General features: G+C 45.5%; 1 protein-coding gene and 1 non-coding gene across 2 annotated transcripts in view; both read right to left on the bottom strand.

Moving 5' to 3' along the window:
- The window catches only part of Ccnjl (cyclin J like), a 55,736-nt gene extending 54,688 nt beyond the window's left edge, over positions 1-1,048 (bottom strand). The window contains exons 1-2 of the mRNA XM_051167513.1: positions 909-1,048; positions 424-528 (exon numbers count right to left, since the gene is read on the bottom strand). Of these exons, the coding sequence (XP_051023470.1) occupies positions 424-486 (63 nt within the window). The 5' untranslated portion in view covers positions 487-528; positions 909-1,048. The remainder of the gene's footprint in view (positions 1-423; positions 529-908) is intronic.
- A 13,300-nt stretch (positions 1,049-14,348) lies between these two features.
- Positions 14,349-14,426, bottom strand: Trnak-cuu (transfer RNA lysine (anticodon CUU)). Its single transcript has one exon. It is a non-coding gene; the product is annotated as a tRNA-Lys (tRNA).
- Positions 14,427-15,064: the final 638 nt, after the last annotated feature.

Genomic DNA, 15,064 nt, shown 5'->3' with positions numbered 1-15,064 from the left:
TTTTATTTTAAAATCAATTGCCGCATCATCATTACAATAAAGGGAAAAATCAGCATCATTTATACTATGCAGAACCTGCTGTGTTATGTATCTTGAAATTACACTCTCGGAAATGGATATGCAGTATTTTTTTTTTAAGTCCGATCTTGTACCATTTAAAATGATCTTAGGAGGTAACCCAACGGGATACTAACTACTCTTCATTTAGTTACATGGAACTCTGCACTCCTGAAAAACCGACTTCAGGGTCTTCTCTCTGGAGGAAGACCACACTCCTCTTGAAGGTAAAAGGGCAGGCGCACAAACAGAAAGGCACCAAGAGTTCTGAGTTCCCACGCGGGCGTCCTGAAGACACCTACACGAGAGCAAAAGTGATTCTAAGTACGCGATTCTTGCAAGTGACAAGGGTTGGGAAGGACTGACCTTCTCGCGCAGGGTGCAGTGGACGTCCGAAGCGACGCGCCCTTCCCACCACGGCTCATCCATCACCGCCGCAGATCCGAGGCTACCGAGATCTCCGGGCGCACCCTGCGAGGACACGGGAAGCTTCAGCAGTCGGAGACACTTCCTCCACTCCGCCCTCGGTGGCCCTGATCCTCGCTGGTCCCTGTCCTGTACCGGACGGGCGCCCCCTCCTGCCTCGCTGGAGCTGGCGGTCGCCCACTGTCCTGAAGAGCCAGCAGTGTCCCCCTCCCCTCTCTCCGCCCGCCCAACCTGAGCGACCAGGAACTGTGTGCAACAACTTGCAGAATTTCCAGCGTCCCTTTCTGCTAAAGTTGCAAAGTTGACGACTGTGGTAGCTCGCCCGGGGCTGGCTGGGTCACCAGCTCTGAGTCCCCAACTCCTCCCCCGCCTCCCAGCCTTTGTCCTGCTCGCACACCCTGCCCTCGAGCCGGGGCGAGACTCACGCATCGCTATCCCCGCATGGGGGGTCGCGGGTGGCGGGTCCCTTCCTGCACCAGGCACGTTGTGCCCTGCCGTAGCCGGCCGGCTCCCGGCCTCCCGTGCTAGCGACCCCCGCCTCCGCAGCCTGTCCAGCCCGGCCACCGGCGCGCCCCTGCGTGCGCTCGGTCCCGCCGCGGCTCGCAGTTCGGGTCGCCGGGGGCCTCCCTCTCTCGCTCAGGGAATTGGGGGCTCGGCCTCGCGCATGCGCTGCTGGCACCCGGCGCCCCGAGGGGCGGGGGGCTGGGAATGGCTGTCTTTCTTTCCCCGGCGCTGGGCTGCATTTCCTGCCCACCCTCCTCCCTCTCCTAGGCGGAAAGCTAAGCTTCACCTTCCCTGGGACTCGCGGGGGTCCTCAGTCACCCGCCAGCTTGATCCTGGGGCGTAGGGCGAGGCGCCACCTGCGCATGCAGCGCGTGGACCCAACCGTCCGGACGCCCCCAGAAAGTTCTGACTTCCGCATGCACTGCTCCTGCCAACCTGCCAGCGCTTCCACCTGTCTTTCTTTTTCAGCCTTTCCTGCGATGGGGAGGGTAGATTTCCAAACAATTCCCACAGGAGCCCCGGAAAACCACCCTTCGGTACGCACGAGTTCCTCTTTATAAAGGGGGCTCAGTGAGTATTTTATTGTGCTCTTAAGTATGCATCCATGCCGAGCATGGCAGGGAAACAGTCCTTATAATTATGGAGGGCTGCAGGATAGAAAGCCCTTTTAATTCACTTGTTTTTATAAAGGCATTTTCTGGAATCCGCGATATAATGGCATAACATCCCACTGTGCTGATTTTTGTGAACCCTTCGGTGATTTCAGTAACTTGGAATCAAATTTCACAAACTATCTGGGTGATTTTGCCCAGTTCCTTATCCACTTAGAGCTTGGCTTTAGGTATTAGGGGATACAAACTGCAGCATTCTACTAAGGAAGGACACATCATGATTAAATGAGAAAGTACACGAAAGGGGATAACCACTAGGCTGGTTAGAAAGTCACCAGCAAACAGCCGGGCATGGTGGCACACGCCTTTAATCCCAGCACTTGGGAGGCAGAGGCAGGCGGATCGCTGTGAGTTCGAGGCCGGCTTGGCCTACAAAGTGAGTTTAGGACAGCCAAAGCTAGACAGAGAACCCTGTCTTGGAAAGAGAGGCAGCGGATCGCTGTGAGTTCGAGGCCGGCTTGGCCTACAAAGTGAGTTTAGGACAGCCAAAGCTAGACAGAGAAACCCTGTCTTGGAAAGGAAGAAGAAGAAGAAGAAGAAGAAGAAGAAGAAGAAGAAGAAGAAGAAGAAGAAGAAGAAGAAGAAGAAGAAGAAGAAGAAGAAGAAGAAGAAGAAGAGAAAGTCATCAGCAACAAATAATTAGTACAAAGAAGACTTTAGTTTCTGCCTAGTTTTCTACAAGATGTGTGTGTGCGTTTTGTTTTTTTGTTGCAGGGTTTTTCTGTGTAGCCCAGGCTGCTTTGGAACTCACTCTGTAGACCAGGCTTGCCTCAGACTTGGATATCTGCCTGCCTCTACCTCCTGAGTTCTGGGACCAAAGGCATGTACCACCACCGCCCAGCAACAAGTAAAAATTTATGGGTTAAAAATATTCCGTTTTGAAAGCATACCACAGTGGTACATACCTGTGACATTAGCACTCCGAAGCTGCAGCTTAAGGGCCAGGAGTTCAAGGCCAGCCTGGGTTACACAGAAGTTTGAACCCTGTCTAGGCTATGTGAACTTTTTTTTTTTCTAAAGCTTTGATAAACTTGGACTGAAATGCAGTGTTGGCATTTATGAGTCCTCATGAAAATACAAAAATACCCAGGTTTAAGCAAATGTGATATATATGCAGGCATGTCTTTAGATCAATGTGTAAAACCCTAACACTTTCAGGCAGAAAGTGCCATCAAAGGAAAAAAAATTCACCGGGGACAGTTGCATGCCCATATTCAGTAGCACACTTTTTAAGAACTGGAGAATATCTTTAGCAAGGGTGTTTTGGGGTTTGTTATTTTTTTTAGGTGACCATACAAAGAGTTCTATTGTGGCATTTCTCACCTATGTGTCGTTATACTTTGTTCTGAGTCGTTACCCTCCCCCACCTTCAAGGGTTTATTTTTAGTACATGACTCCTAAGGTGGATAAATATACAATGTTCTCGGGAATGCAAATGCCTTCTTTCTGAAAAACAACATAAATTAAAAAGTATCATTTGATGCCATTATTTCACATCCAAGAGTTTGAGGCTAGCTTGGTGTCAACATAGTGAACTCTAAGCCAGCCAAAGGTACAGAGTGAGACCTCATATCAGAAACCAAAGCACGCGCGCTCACACACACACACACACAGAGACATACACACAAACAAACACTACTGTGAACTCTTAGAACAAGGAGCTAGCTGAGAATGGTCTTCTTATAAAGGTATTTTTGCAAAAGGATGAATATGGAATAAATTAGGATGGGTTAAATTCATAATATAGTAAGTAAACAGGAGGCTAGAATATGGTTGTACTACGTTCATACATATTTATTTGCACATAAAGGAAATTGAAAAATATCCATAAAAATATCAACTATAATCAGAGTGATAATTACAGTGGGGAAGAAAAGGCAGGGAAGGGGCAGGAAGGGGAGAGGAATTTGTGCCAGCTATCGAACCTCCCTGCACAGCCTGAGCAATCACTCTACCTCTGAGCTTCTTCTTCAGCCCTGGAAACCCTTAATTTACCCCCCACCAGTAGATCTGTGTTTTCTAAATCTCCTACAAGAAACATATATTGATTTCATGACTAGAAAAAAAAAAAAAAAAGAGTGAATGTTATTCTCAATAGTCATATGCTATATTTGCAGAGGAGGCCTCCCCTGAACAGCTTACAGTGTTGTGCTTTGCTCACTTAAAACACACACACACACACACACACACACACACACACACACACACACACACACACATTCTTTCTTCTTCAATAATCTCCCTATTCTGGGTATATGGAAAGAAGAGAGATCTTGATTTTTTACTAGTTTATCGTCTTCCTTTCCTGAACATTAGCCATGGGTTTATCGAGGGACCTGCTGACGGAAGGAGAAACACACACTTTGGGCTTTCCTCTAGGGTTGTTTTAAGAGGAATCTAAGCGTGCTCATCCAGGCCTCCTTTGTGTATTCTCAGGACTCCCTCATTTTCTCACTATCTCTGAAGAATAAAAACACATTGCACCAATAAACTGATGCTTTTAGAGGTTGGTCGCTGGTCACAGGTGCCCTTAGGAGAGGCGATTTCCTGTCCTGGCTGCTGGGAAACAATGTAACCGGGGGTTTCTTTTTCCCCAAACAGGCTAAAAGTTTTCAATCATTCAAAAACTAAACTCTGATTAAGTGTTTATTATGGATTAGTGGCCACTCCTCCACCCCACCCCACCGCCCATCTCAAAAGCTAACAGTTAAGGAATCAAAGGTTTGAAGCAAAAACATAGTTACCTTCAAATTTCCCATGTATAAAGAAAAAAATATCCCTGCCCATTGCGATCTACTTAGAGACAGTGAGTCTAGTATTTTCTCCAAGTTGTTGTTAACTGTTAACTCTACAATAAACCTTTCCTCTCCTTCCTCCCATCTGCCCCTTTCATGTGATCCAAGCTCTTCCTGGTTCCAGGCCCACTCTGTTGCTAAGGATAGCCATTAATTAGCTTGTTTCCTTAAAAAGTGTCTTATGGGGATGGGAGGCTGGAGAGATGGCTTGGTGGTTGAGAGAACTTGCTGTTCTTGCAGAGGACTGGAGTTCAAATCTCAGCACCCATGTGAGGCAGTGTTCAACTTCCTGCAACTCTAGCTCCAGGGGACCCAATACCCCTGTGATGCTCTCTTCTGCGTTCCTTGGGCACTTGCACATAATTGCACATGCACACAGAAACAAATAAAGAAAAATAAGAAATCTTCTAACACGGCTAATAAAGAGCTGTTTTCCTCATTTGCCCAAAAACCTTGTGTTAGACCCCCAGAACCACACAAGCCAGGCATGGAGGTGCACACCTGTAACCCCAGCACTCAGGAGGTAGAGGCAGGAGAATCAGATGATCAGTTGCATAGTGAGTTCAAGACCAGCCTCAGCTAGAATGTGCTTCCTTCCCCTCAAAAGTAACCAGTGACATGGGCAGGGGGTACACCCCTGTCATCTCATTACTCTGCAGACTGAGGGAGGAGGATTGTTGTGAGTTTGAGAACAGCCTGAGCTATCTAGATAGCAAGTGTGAGGCTACCAAGGGATATATGTCGAGATCTTATTATACCTTCATCTATTCTCCAAACATACACACACACACACACACACACACACACACACACACACACACACGAAATGACCTGTGTTTACCAACATAGACATTATCCCTTTACTGGATCACGCTGTGAATATCCTTCTGCACTTATTCTTTCATGCTCATGTCCACAGAGCTGCATGGTACCCTAGCGTTTTCTCATGTGGCTCCATCACGATGGGCATTTTTTTTTTTTTTTTTTTTTTTTTTTTTTTTTTTTCTGGACACTGAGACTGTTTGCAGCTTTTCGCAGCCATAGGCACACTGGGCTGGTAGTACAGCCATACAACTCCTTCAATATAGCTTCTTACTGCAAGGTGAAACCTACCACTCTGAGTAGTGTTTCCTCTAGGTCTTAGAAGTTCACGCTGTAGTATTTAGACCCCAATGTGTGAAGGCTGGCGGCACTAACAGTGACAGAAGGAGGACACTTGCCTTATTACACTTGGGTCTTTGACCAAAATCAAGAAACCCTTTCAAACTGTTTCTAGCCATGTGTTCTGAGGAATCAAAAGACTATCTGCCAAATCCTCTAAGATCCTGGCCCAAATAACACTTCTCTAAATTAAGCTCAATAATCAAACAGGAAGAATAAAAAAAAAAAGTAGCACTTTGCTTCAAAGCACAGAGTCTAAGACAGTTGCAAAGCTGGTTTGCATTCCCATTTTAGTTGGGGGTGGGGTTGGAGTAAAACCAATAAGATACAAAATGAAAACCTATCTCTTTCAGAGTGAGCGTCACACATAGGTGTGTGTCCTCTGTAGTTGCGTGGCACACTGCTACAGGGGCTGTCTCACAACCCACACACACACACTAAGTATATACATGTATGCATTATTTAAGTATATTATCATCTATATAATACATTTGGGCTTTTAGTTGGCAATTCTGGGGATCAAATCTAGGACCTGACCCGGGCTAGCATGATAGGCCACTCGGCCACTAAACTACATCCCTAGTCTGTTGACACTCTAAGACTCTCTTTGATCCTGTGTTCTGTAATGACATCTTCCAGAATAGTTGAATGTGTGGGTGAAGCCAGCAGATGTGTGCAATAAGTGTTTTCTGTTTTCGTAGTTCACTAGGATATTACATCCCCTGTGCCTTGGGAGTACAAGAATTCCTCCAAATCTATGATGCATGAGATTCCAGGGGAGTTAAAGGCAGGTGGGTTAAACCTACAAGTAGGTACCAATGGGGACCAATGGCCACCTGGAGAGGCCATGCATTCTGTTAGAACCAGAAACTTGGTTTGGACACAGAAAGAAGGCGTTGTGTGCTCTTAGGCCTCTGTGACATGGTACCTCACCAGGTGTCTTAACATCAGAGAAAGTGTTCTCTCAGTCCTGGATGCCAGAAGTCTGAAGTCAGTCATCAGCAGGGTCACGCTGCCTCTGAAGACACTAAAGAACATTTATTGCCTTTCTCGCTTTTCTTGGTTGCCTTGGTGTGTGTTCACAGGACACCACAATGTCATGGTTTTCCTCCTGTCTTCACTGGGACTTCCAAAGGTCATACATCAATCATAGCGCACTGTGGGGCCACGCTACCCCAGTATGGACTTTTTTTTTCCTTTTCCATTTTCACGTGTGTATGTGTACATATTTGAGCATGTGGGGACTCGGGGGGTACATGTGCACCTGGGTACACATGCATATGGGCGCTTGAGGCTTATGTCAAGGATCATTCTTGACCACTCTTCCTTATCCCTTGAGGCAGGCCCTCTCAATCAAACTCAGAACTCCCTGATACGGCTATTCTTGCTTGTAAGCTTTCTCTAAGGAATCCCCTGTTTGTGTGCCTTAACCATGGAATCCCCTTCCCAGCTCCAAGGATGTCCTCATTTTAGCCAATGACTTCAGCACATCGTTTGGGGAAATAGTTCTTCCCTAGAGGAAATAGCATTTTAAGAACCGCCCCCCGTAGGGTTTCTTATGGGAAAAGGATATAATGGGACCCCCCATACTTCCTCTTCTTCCAGCTCTGCTTAACTCATCAGTAAGCCAGAGGCAGGGAGTGTTGACTGGAAGTTCATGTATCAAGAAGTCAAACAAAAGCACATTTGTTTTGTGTAGTATTTCCACCATTGTGGTAAGAATTAAAATACCCAGGCAGGAACCACTACAAAACAGGCACAGTCCAGTGATTCTGAGTTTAAGTTAAAGCTGTATTTGCACATTTTTTTTTTTTTTTTTTTGCACTTACTTATTTTATGAGGCAGCAGGCACGAATCCATGCTCTCCTTCCACCATGTGGGTACTGGAAGGTGAACTCGAGTCATAAGGGCTTGGCAGCAAACATCTCTATCCACTGAGATCTCTAGCCCCATATTTGTATTTTACATGGGAACTTTACAATATAAAGATAAATAATAAAAACTCACAGTGACAGGTTAAACTTTTCTCTACAAGCATGTTTGTTAAGGCCATCAAGACTGGCTCATTGGCTAAGAGCACTGGCTACTCTTCTCAAGGACCTAGGATCAATTCCCAGTACCCATATGGTGACTGCAATCTGTCTTTAACTCCAGCCCCAGAGGATCCAGCATCTTCTTCTGGCCTCCAAGGGCACCGGGCATGCATATGGTTCACAGACATACAGGCAGACAAAATACCCAAACACATAAGGTAAATAAATGTCATTTTAAAAAAGGGATTGCTAAAAAAAAAAAAAAAAAAAAAAAAAAAAAAAAAAAATCAAGTCAAATTGAGGCAGATAGAATGAAAGGGAAAGAGAAAACCCTGATTTCTGCCCTTCAGCTCCACCTCTTCCTACTTTTTGAGCAAAGGCCCTGTAGTTTTCAGTTTTCAGTATTTCAGTGCACTCACTTTGCACCACCTTCCACAAATTACATACTGAGGTTCCCATCTTGTCCCTTCTGAATTTTACCCCTGGAGGAAACCCATTTATATTTCCTTCTAAAGCTCTCCCATGTTGCACTGCTCTTAACCGGAACTCTCCATTACCCTTGTGGGGAAAATCATTTGAGCAAAATGTCCTCTTTTTAGAAATTATTATTTAATTGCTATGGTAATTCTTAATGTGGGTGCCAGTAAGTATGAGAGAGGGGTGGCATTTGTGGAGTGCATATGCCAGGCACCGTGCCACATCTCAAGCTGTCCCTAGCTTTTAAACAGTGGTCCACCCCTCCTCCTGTGGTTCTCCCCACCCATCTCTGTTCACTGTCCTCAGGATGCCTGAAGGCAATAAACGCATGTGTTTCTTTCCCATTTGTATCAGCACACAGCACATGGGTATGGTGAAGGAGGTGTCAGTACAGGCCTCCTGAGGTGGTGAGCGGTGGTCACAAGGATAGCAGACCACAGGGGTCAGAGGGCTGAAGGAACCACCTCGTGCACAATTACTGTCCCTACTTCCCAAGTGAGACTGGGAAACTTAGGTCATCTTGGCTAAGCTACTTCTGCCCTGTGAACCTTCTTGATCATATTTAGTAAAAGGAACAAACCCTTCCTTAAAGCAGCCGTGAAGGGAAACTGCCACCGCAGCCAAGCGTTACCTTGTCCTTGATCAAAATGACAAGCCACTCCACAAACAATACCTCTCCCACTTATTAACAAATACATTAAAAATGACTGAGGCAAGTAAATAAGCCGATTTTGTTATTTTTACGAAGGCTCTGGGCACTGCTTCTCATTCCCTCAGGCGAGTTCTGTGTCAGATCCCTGTGGCATCTGAGTCATATCTATAGCCCCTGATTCAAAGATCTAGTTTTTCTTTTTAACTCTGTGTGGGCCACACACAGCCCCAGCCTGAGCCTGGGAGCCCTGGACAAGGTGTGTGACAGGAGCCCTGCTAGCCCACCAAGGCTTCTGTGGGGAATCTGACTGCCGCAGGAGGAAATAAAAGGAGCCATTAACTTCAAAGACCCCAAGGGAACCCTCCAGGCCTCCCTTTCCTGACAGACAGACAATGGACAGGAAGAAGGCTGAGACTGGACAGTAAATAGTGACCAGACAAGCCACCCTCAAGCTCAGGAGACTCTCTGCCGGCCAGCCGCAGGGCGCTAATTCCCTCAGGCCACCAGGAATCCAAAGGTTCCAGGTGTGCAGGGGCCAGACGAGAAATGAGCCGAAGATGTGAGGAGCGGCCTTCTCAGCAGAGGCCACAGCACAGAAGGGTGTCATTTCTGAAAAAAAAAAAGAAAAGAAAAAAAGGTTGGGTACACAGGCCACACCTGTAAAGGAAAGTTATTTGACAAAGTGGAAGAAATGGACAGTGGTAAGGAGGGCACAGGCTGCGAGTAGAGTTGAAAACGTGGGCTGGTAGGATTGTCAGGCGGACTACTGTGGAGCGTGAGGGAAAGGGGGAGTAGTCAGGGTGGCTCCAAGTTTTAGGGCTGAGTACCTGTAGAGTGAATGAAGTTAGCCTCACCTGTCAGGACAGTTAGATGGATGGCTTGTGCTTCGGTATCCTCCAGCAAGCTCATCCCACCGTGCTCTTCGGGCACGCAGACTCCGCCCCTGGAACGTCACTCAGCTAGCTTCCCACCAGCTCAGAAGGGAGAGCTAAGGCTCTGAGTGAGATCACCTCAGATGTCACATTTGGCTTCCATTCTGTCCCATTGATGATTGCTGAGAAGTTTGTTTTTTCCAGATTCCTTATTTGCAAATGGTACTGATAATAGTACTCACTTTATAGGGTTATATGAAGGGCGCATGATCATAGTATCTATCTAGAGGGCTACCAGATAAACATGAGCCAAAAGTTACTATGGAATCATAAGCTATTGCCAGATGTATACGTAATTTAATGTCTTGCTATTTTTAAGCCCCAAATTACCTCATGTGGACTTTTATAACGGCTCTTTTAAAAAGCTTTAGAAATATTTTAAATTTCTGATTTAATTTTTTAGTGTGTGTGTGTGTGTGTGTGTGTGTGTGTGTGTGTGTGTGTGTGTAAGCATGTGTGAGTATAAATGAGGGTTCATGTGTGGAGACCAAGATACAATTTATGGGACTTGGCTCTTGGCTTCCACTGTGTGGGTCTCAGGGATTGAACTAAGGTCATGTGAAGTGGAAGTTTCTGATTTCTTTAAAAACTCAGTTGTGTCATGTGACGTTTTGCTGAAAACAGACACGTGAGGGGGCGGGTGATGTTTAGAAAAAATATAAATAGAACCCCACAGACAGATGACTTTTGCCTCGCTGTGCTGTGCAGTGCTTTGCTGGTCTTTGCTGGTCTTCACTGGTCTTTGTTGGTCTTCACTGGTCTTCACTTTGCAGAGAAGCATTCCAGAGAACTTCTCATGGTACTCTGGCTGGTTCTGGCCACTTCTGCAGACTCATGGGGATTCGTCGGAGCCTTGCTGTTTCTGCTGGATCTTGCCACCATTACGGATTCACTGCTATTCGGTGTTGACTGTTGGATTGGACTGCTGATGTCCTGACACCACAAAATGGAATTGGCCCAAGGAACTATGTCTAAACAGGTCCACAGTCCCTTTTTCCTATTAACATTCTTTCTCCCCTTCCTCTGGTTGATGGACTAGAAGTAAGGTTGATGTGTTTAAGAACCCTAAATAAAGTAGTTTTGAAAAATCTAAGCCTAAGGTCATGAGATACTGGTACCTGATGAGCCATCTTTCTGGCTTCCCAAAAACATTTTAATGACTTTATAATATTTTAATATCAGAGCTGTTTGTTTATATATCTATGCATCCATCATCTATCTATGTATATTGGACAGCTCAGAATTGTCTGTAACTCCAATTCCAGGGGATCCAAGACCCTCTTATGGCCCCTTTGGAAACCCATATCCACATTTACACATAGAATCACAAGCATGCATATACACACATGAACAGAAATAAAAACAAAATAAAAATGTGAAAGTATATAGGTACCTCTCATTTCTATTTTTTCTTTTAGAAACTTTCCTTAAAATTTTTAAAAATTATATTTATTTACTTTATTCTATGTGTTTTGCCTGCATGTATGTATGTGTACCATATGCATGTTTCATACCCTCATAGGCCAGAAGAAGGCGCTGAATTCCCTGGAACTGGAGATACTTGGATGGTTATAAACTACTGTGTGGGTGCTGGGAATTGAACCCTGGTTCTCTGCAAGAGTAACAAATACTTTGAAACACTGAGCCCTCTCTCCAGAGCCTAGAAACTCCTTCATTCATCTTTGACATACTAGAGTCTTGCTAAGGAAAAAAAATAGTTCTATATTAAAACAGGTAAGCCTTGTTTTATTGAATTCATTGTGTGTGCTTTTCCTGCTGTCTTCAAACTTTACGTTGAATTGCTCTGACCTCCAGACATATGCAGCCAAACCTCTGACCTTTTTTTTGTGAGAGTATTTGTTTCCAAAGCACACTGACATGCATGCTTATGGGAACACAGGTGCCAGGCTTGCCTCTGCCCTCTCTTGCTGTGTGGCCTAGCATCTGACCTCTCCTTAGATGTAGCTCTCCCTTCTGTTATCAGGGATGGAGTTGGCTTGACCTCTGGAGCTTCCACTCCGTTCTGGCATTCTGTGATTCTGGTTTACAGCTGGAACGCCATGGTGCTGGGGCTTATTGGCAGAACCTGTTACAACAGTCTCTTCAGTGCCTTCCTCCTTTTGACTGCTCCCTTCCACAGTCTTCAACCATCCCTGCTGTCTCCAGTCTTCCTAAAGCGTAGTTCTGAGGCCGGGTGTGGTGGCACACGCCTTTTATCCCACTCCAGCACTCAGGAGGCAGAGGCAGGTGGGTTGCTGTGAGTTCAAGGCCAGCCTGATCTACAAAGTGAGTCCAGGATAGCCAGGGTGACACAGAGAAACCCGGTCTCCAAAAACAATCAATCAATCAAACAAACAAACAAACCAAAAAAGAGTAGTTCTGAGCCTACTGTTCAGGGTCTCTATAGGAAAGTCCAACTTATCGGTACCATCCTGGGTTTTCTCCTGCTGTTCCCCCTTCTCAGCTATTGCTCCTTATTAAAAGGAATATTGTGGCTCAGACCATTGCCTTTGCTGGGAATGTTCCCACACCCTTCTGTCACTGGAGAAACCTCAGCTAGTGCCATCTTTTCTGAAGTGTTTAGAAATGTTTTTCTGGTACCTAGACATTTCCCCTCTTCTTTTGAACTGTATTATTTTTCACATGTCATGCACATTACAGTTGTTGATATTTATGTCTTATTTGGGGAAATCTTATTTAAATGTATTTATTTCCATTTTCTCTTGAAAGATCAGAGGATTATCACATATTCATTTTTTAGGTCCTAGGCATTGAACCAAGGTTCTTACACACTGACCTACAGCCCCAGATCTCTTTTTACTTAAAAAAAAAAATGTTGAGACAGGGTCATACCAAGTTGTCCAGACAGACCTTGAACTGATGATGCTCCCGCCTCAGCATCTCTAATAGCTGGGATCTGAGTCCTGTATCACCAGGATGGCTGTGTCTATGTTACTAAAAGTGAGAAAGCTATATCCCACAGGCCCATTTGATCTGGCTTCTTAGTTTACAAATAGTTTTAGTGAAACAGAGCCCTGTTGTTTCTTTATGTATTCTCACTTGCTGCTTCCCTACTATGGTGGCAGCGATAAGGAGCTGAGAGAGGAACTGGATGGTGTGGAAAGCCTACTGACTATGTAGCACCTTACACGACAGCTTTCCTGACTCCTACACCACTGTGGAGCACACTGAAGGGCTCTTTAAATGGAGCCATGTAGAAGAATGTGGTGGTGTAAGCCATGATCTTAACATGCTGGAGACTGAGGCAAAATTTTAAGTCCATCCTCAGCAAGTTTCTAAACATCACCCAGAAGCATTATCTTTCCAGTACAATCCTTGATGACCAAATTTTCTAGTATTCCTCGGGAATATTTAACGCTGTCCCTCAGTAACCACAGCTACCATAAGGGTTGAATCCTATAGTTGAAAGCAGAATTCCCATCATCCACCTGTGTCACCTCAGTGATCTGCATGGCTGCAGGAAAGCATGGCCTCTTCTGAGGTCAAGGACAACAGCAATAACTCTTTATGGACGTCCATTTGTTGATACTTACTGTGCCGGGCATTAAGCTCTTGGAACATGGTAGTAAACACTACCAACAATGTTTCTACATGTGAACTTGCAGGCACTGTGCATCTAAATTCAGCCACCATAGTGGGAAATGTCCCGGTCCCTTTATGTTTGTCAGAACATTTCCCAGTGCAGAGAAGCCCCTGGACATTAGGCAAGCATCCCCCCTGGGAGTCAAGGGAGTTACAGGAGTGTGCAGGGGTGGGGGTTAGAGATTGATGAATCTCAGTGTCCCATTTTTCTCAGTAACATTCCATGTGCTTCTTGGAGATCCTCATGAGATCCAGGTCCTGGAGAAGTGTGGCTAGTAACTCCCATCCACTGACTCAACACCTTCCTGTCTCATAGTCTCTGCTTTCTGGCAGGATCTTCCCAGCACACTCTCTTCACACACAAATCTTTATCTTAGTGTCTGCTTTGGGGAAAATCCAAAATAAAACAATCACAAACAAGCAGATAAGAAGGAGGAGGAGGAGGAGGAGGAGGAGGAGGAAGAGGAGAGAGACTAGTAAGAACCATACAGAGAATAAAAACAGGAGTGAACAAAAGAAATGCTCACTAGGGTTCTTGAGTGACAGGACTGTAGCTACCAGGTGGTTAATTAGGGGGGAAACTATCCAGACAGGGTGTCGGGGACAATAGGCCATATGGCCAATGTTCAGCCATCTTGTCCAAGTCTGCACCTTTAAGTCTCTGTCTTTCCCAGAGCTTACCTTTCGCCAGAAACTAGCTGACCCTGTTGTGAGTCAGCAGCTAAAGACAGATAGGGATGGAGCAACCCTGTTGTGAGTCAACAGTTAGACTAAAGCTAGATGAAGACAAAGCAAGATACCCTGTGTGGCAGGACATTATGACCCTGCCTGGAATTCCCTGTGTTTTGAGAAAAGCCTGCAGCTGAGTTGCTATAGCAATATGCTTCCCTGCCTTCTGAATTATAAAAGCTGCTGCCTGACTAATAAAGTTTGAGAGTTTGATCAATCAGACTTGCTCTCCTTTTTTGTGTCTTGCATTCTCAACAGATGACTTTCCTCTCAAGTTTTAGTCGAACCCTGCAGATTGGGTCAAGTGGCGCCCAACATGGGGCTTGAACCCACGACCCTGAGATTAAGAGTTTCATGCTCTACCGACTGAGCTAGCCTGCAAAGGCTCAAAGCAGTGATGTGTTTGGTATAGCAAAGAAAGGAAAGGGCAGCTGTGCCATTGGTGAAGAAGTGAGGTGGAGATGAAGGCCACGTCCGTCGTGAGGGACTTAGCTGCAATTCACGTACAATGACTCAGGATATTATTCTAAATGCCACACATAAGGAATCAATAGATTGTTTTTAAGCCAAAGAGTGACCAGGCTTGCAATGTACTTTTAGGTTATCTCTGTGGCCTTGGCATGACAACAGTTTCTGTTGTGGGCAGGCAACAGGTGCCTGCTAAGGAGAACACTGTAAAACTTCTGGCCCCACTGTTAGTGGCTTGGCCTGGTGCTGTGCAAACAAAGATGGGGATAGGTAGGTTTGGGATATGTTTCTGTGACAACATGCAGACAACATGAGAATGACATGTCTCCGTCTAGACAAGAGATAACCATTTGATGCCCACAGGATTCCCCAAAGATGGACACCATTCTTAGCTCATTTTTACAGATGGTGATGTCCAGGCACGAAGACCGCCTAAAGATTTGAACCACTTTGATTACCATAGTCTCCATACTTACAGTCTATGAGCTACAATTCCAAAGTGTGTGTGTCTGCACCTGCGCATGTGTGCATGTATGTGTGCACATGTGTGTGTTTA

This window comes from Acomys russatus, chromosome 25, assembly GCF_903995435.1.
Source record: "Acomys russatus chromosome 25, mAcoRus1.1, whole genome shotgun sequence".
NCBI classification, from domain to species: domain Eukaryota; kingdom Metazoa; phylum Chordata; class Mammalia; order Rodentia; family Muridae; genus Acomys; species Acomys russatus.
The sequence above is the reverse complement of the archived record's forward strand: the minus strand, read 5'-3'. Positions and strand labels throughout refer to the sequence as shown.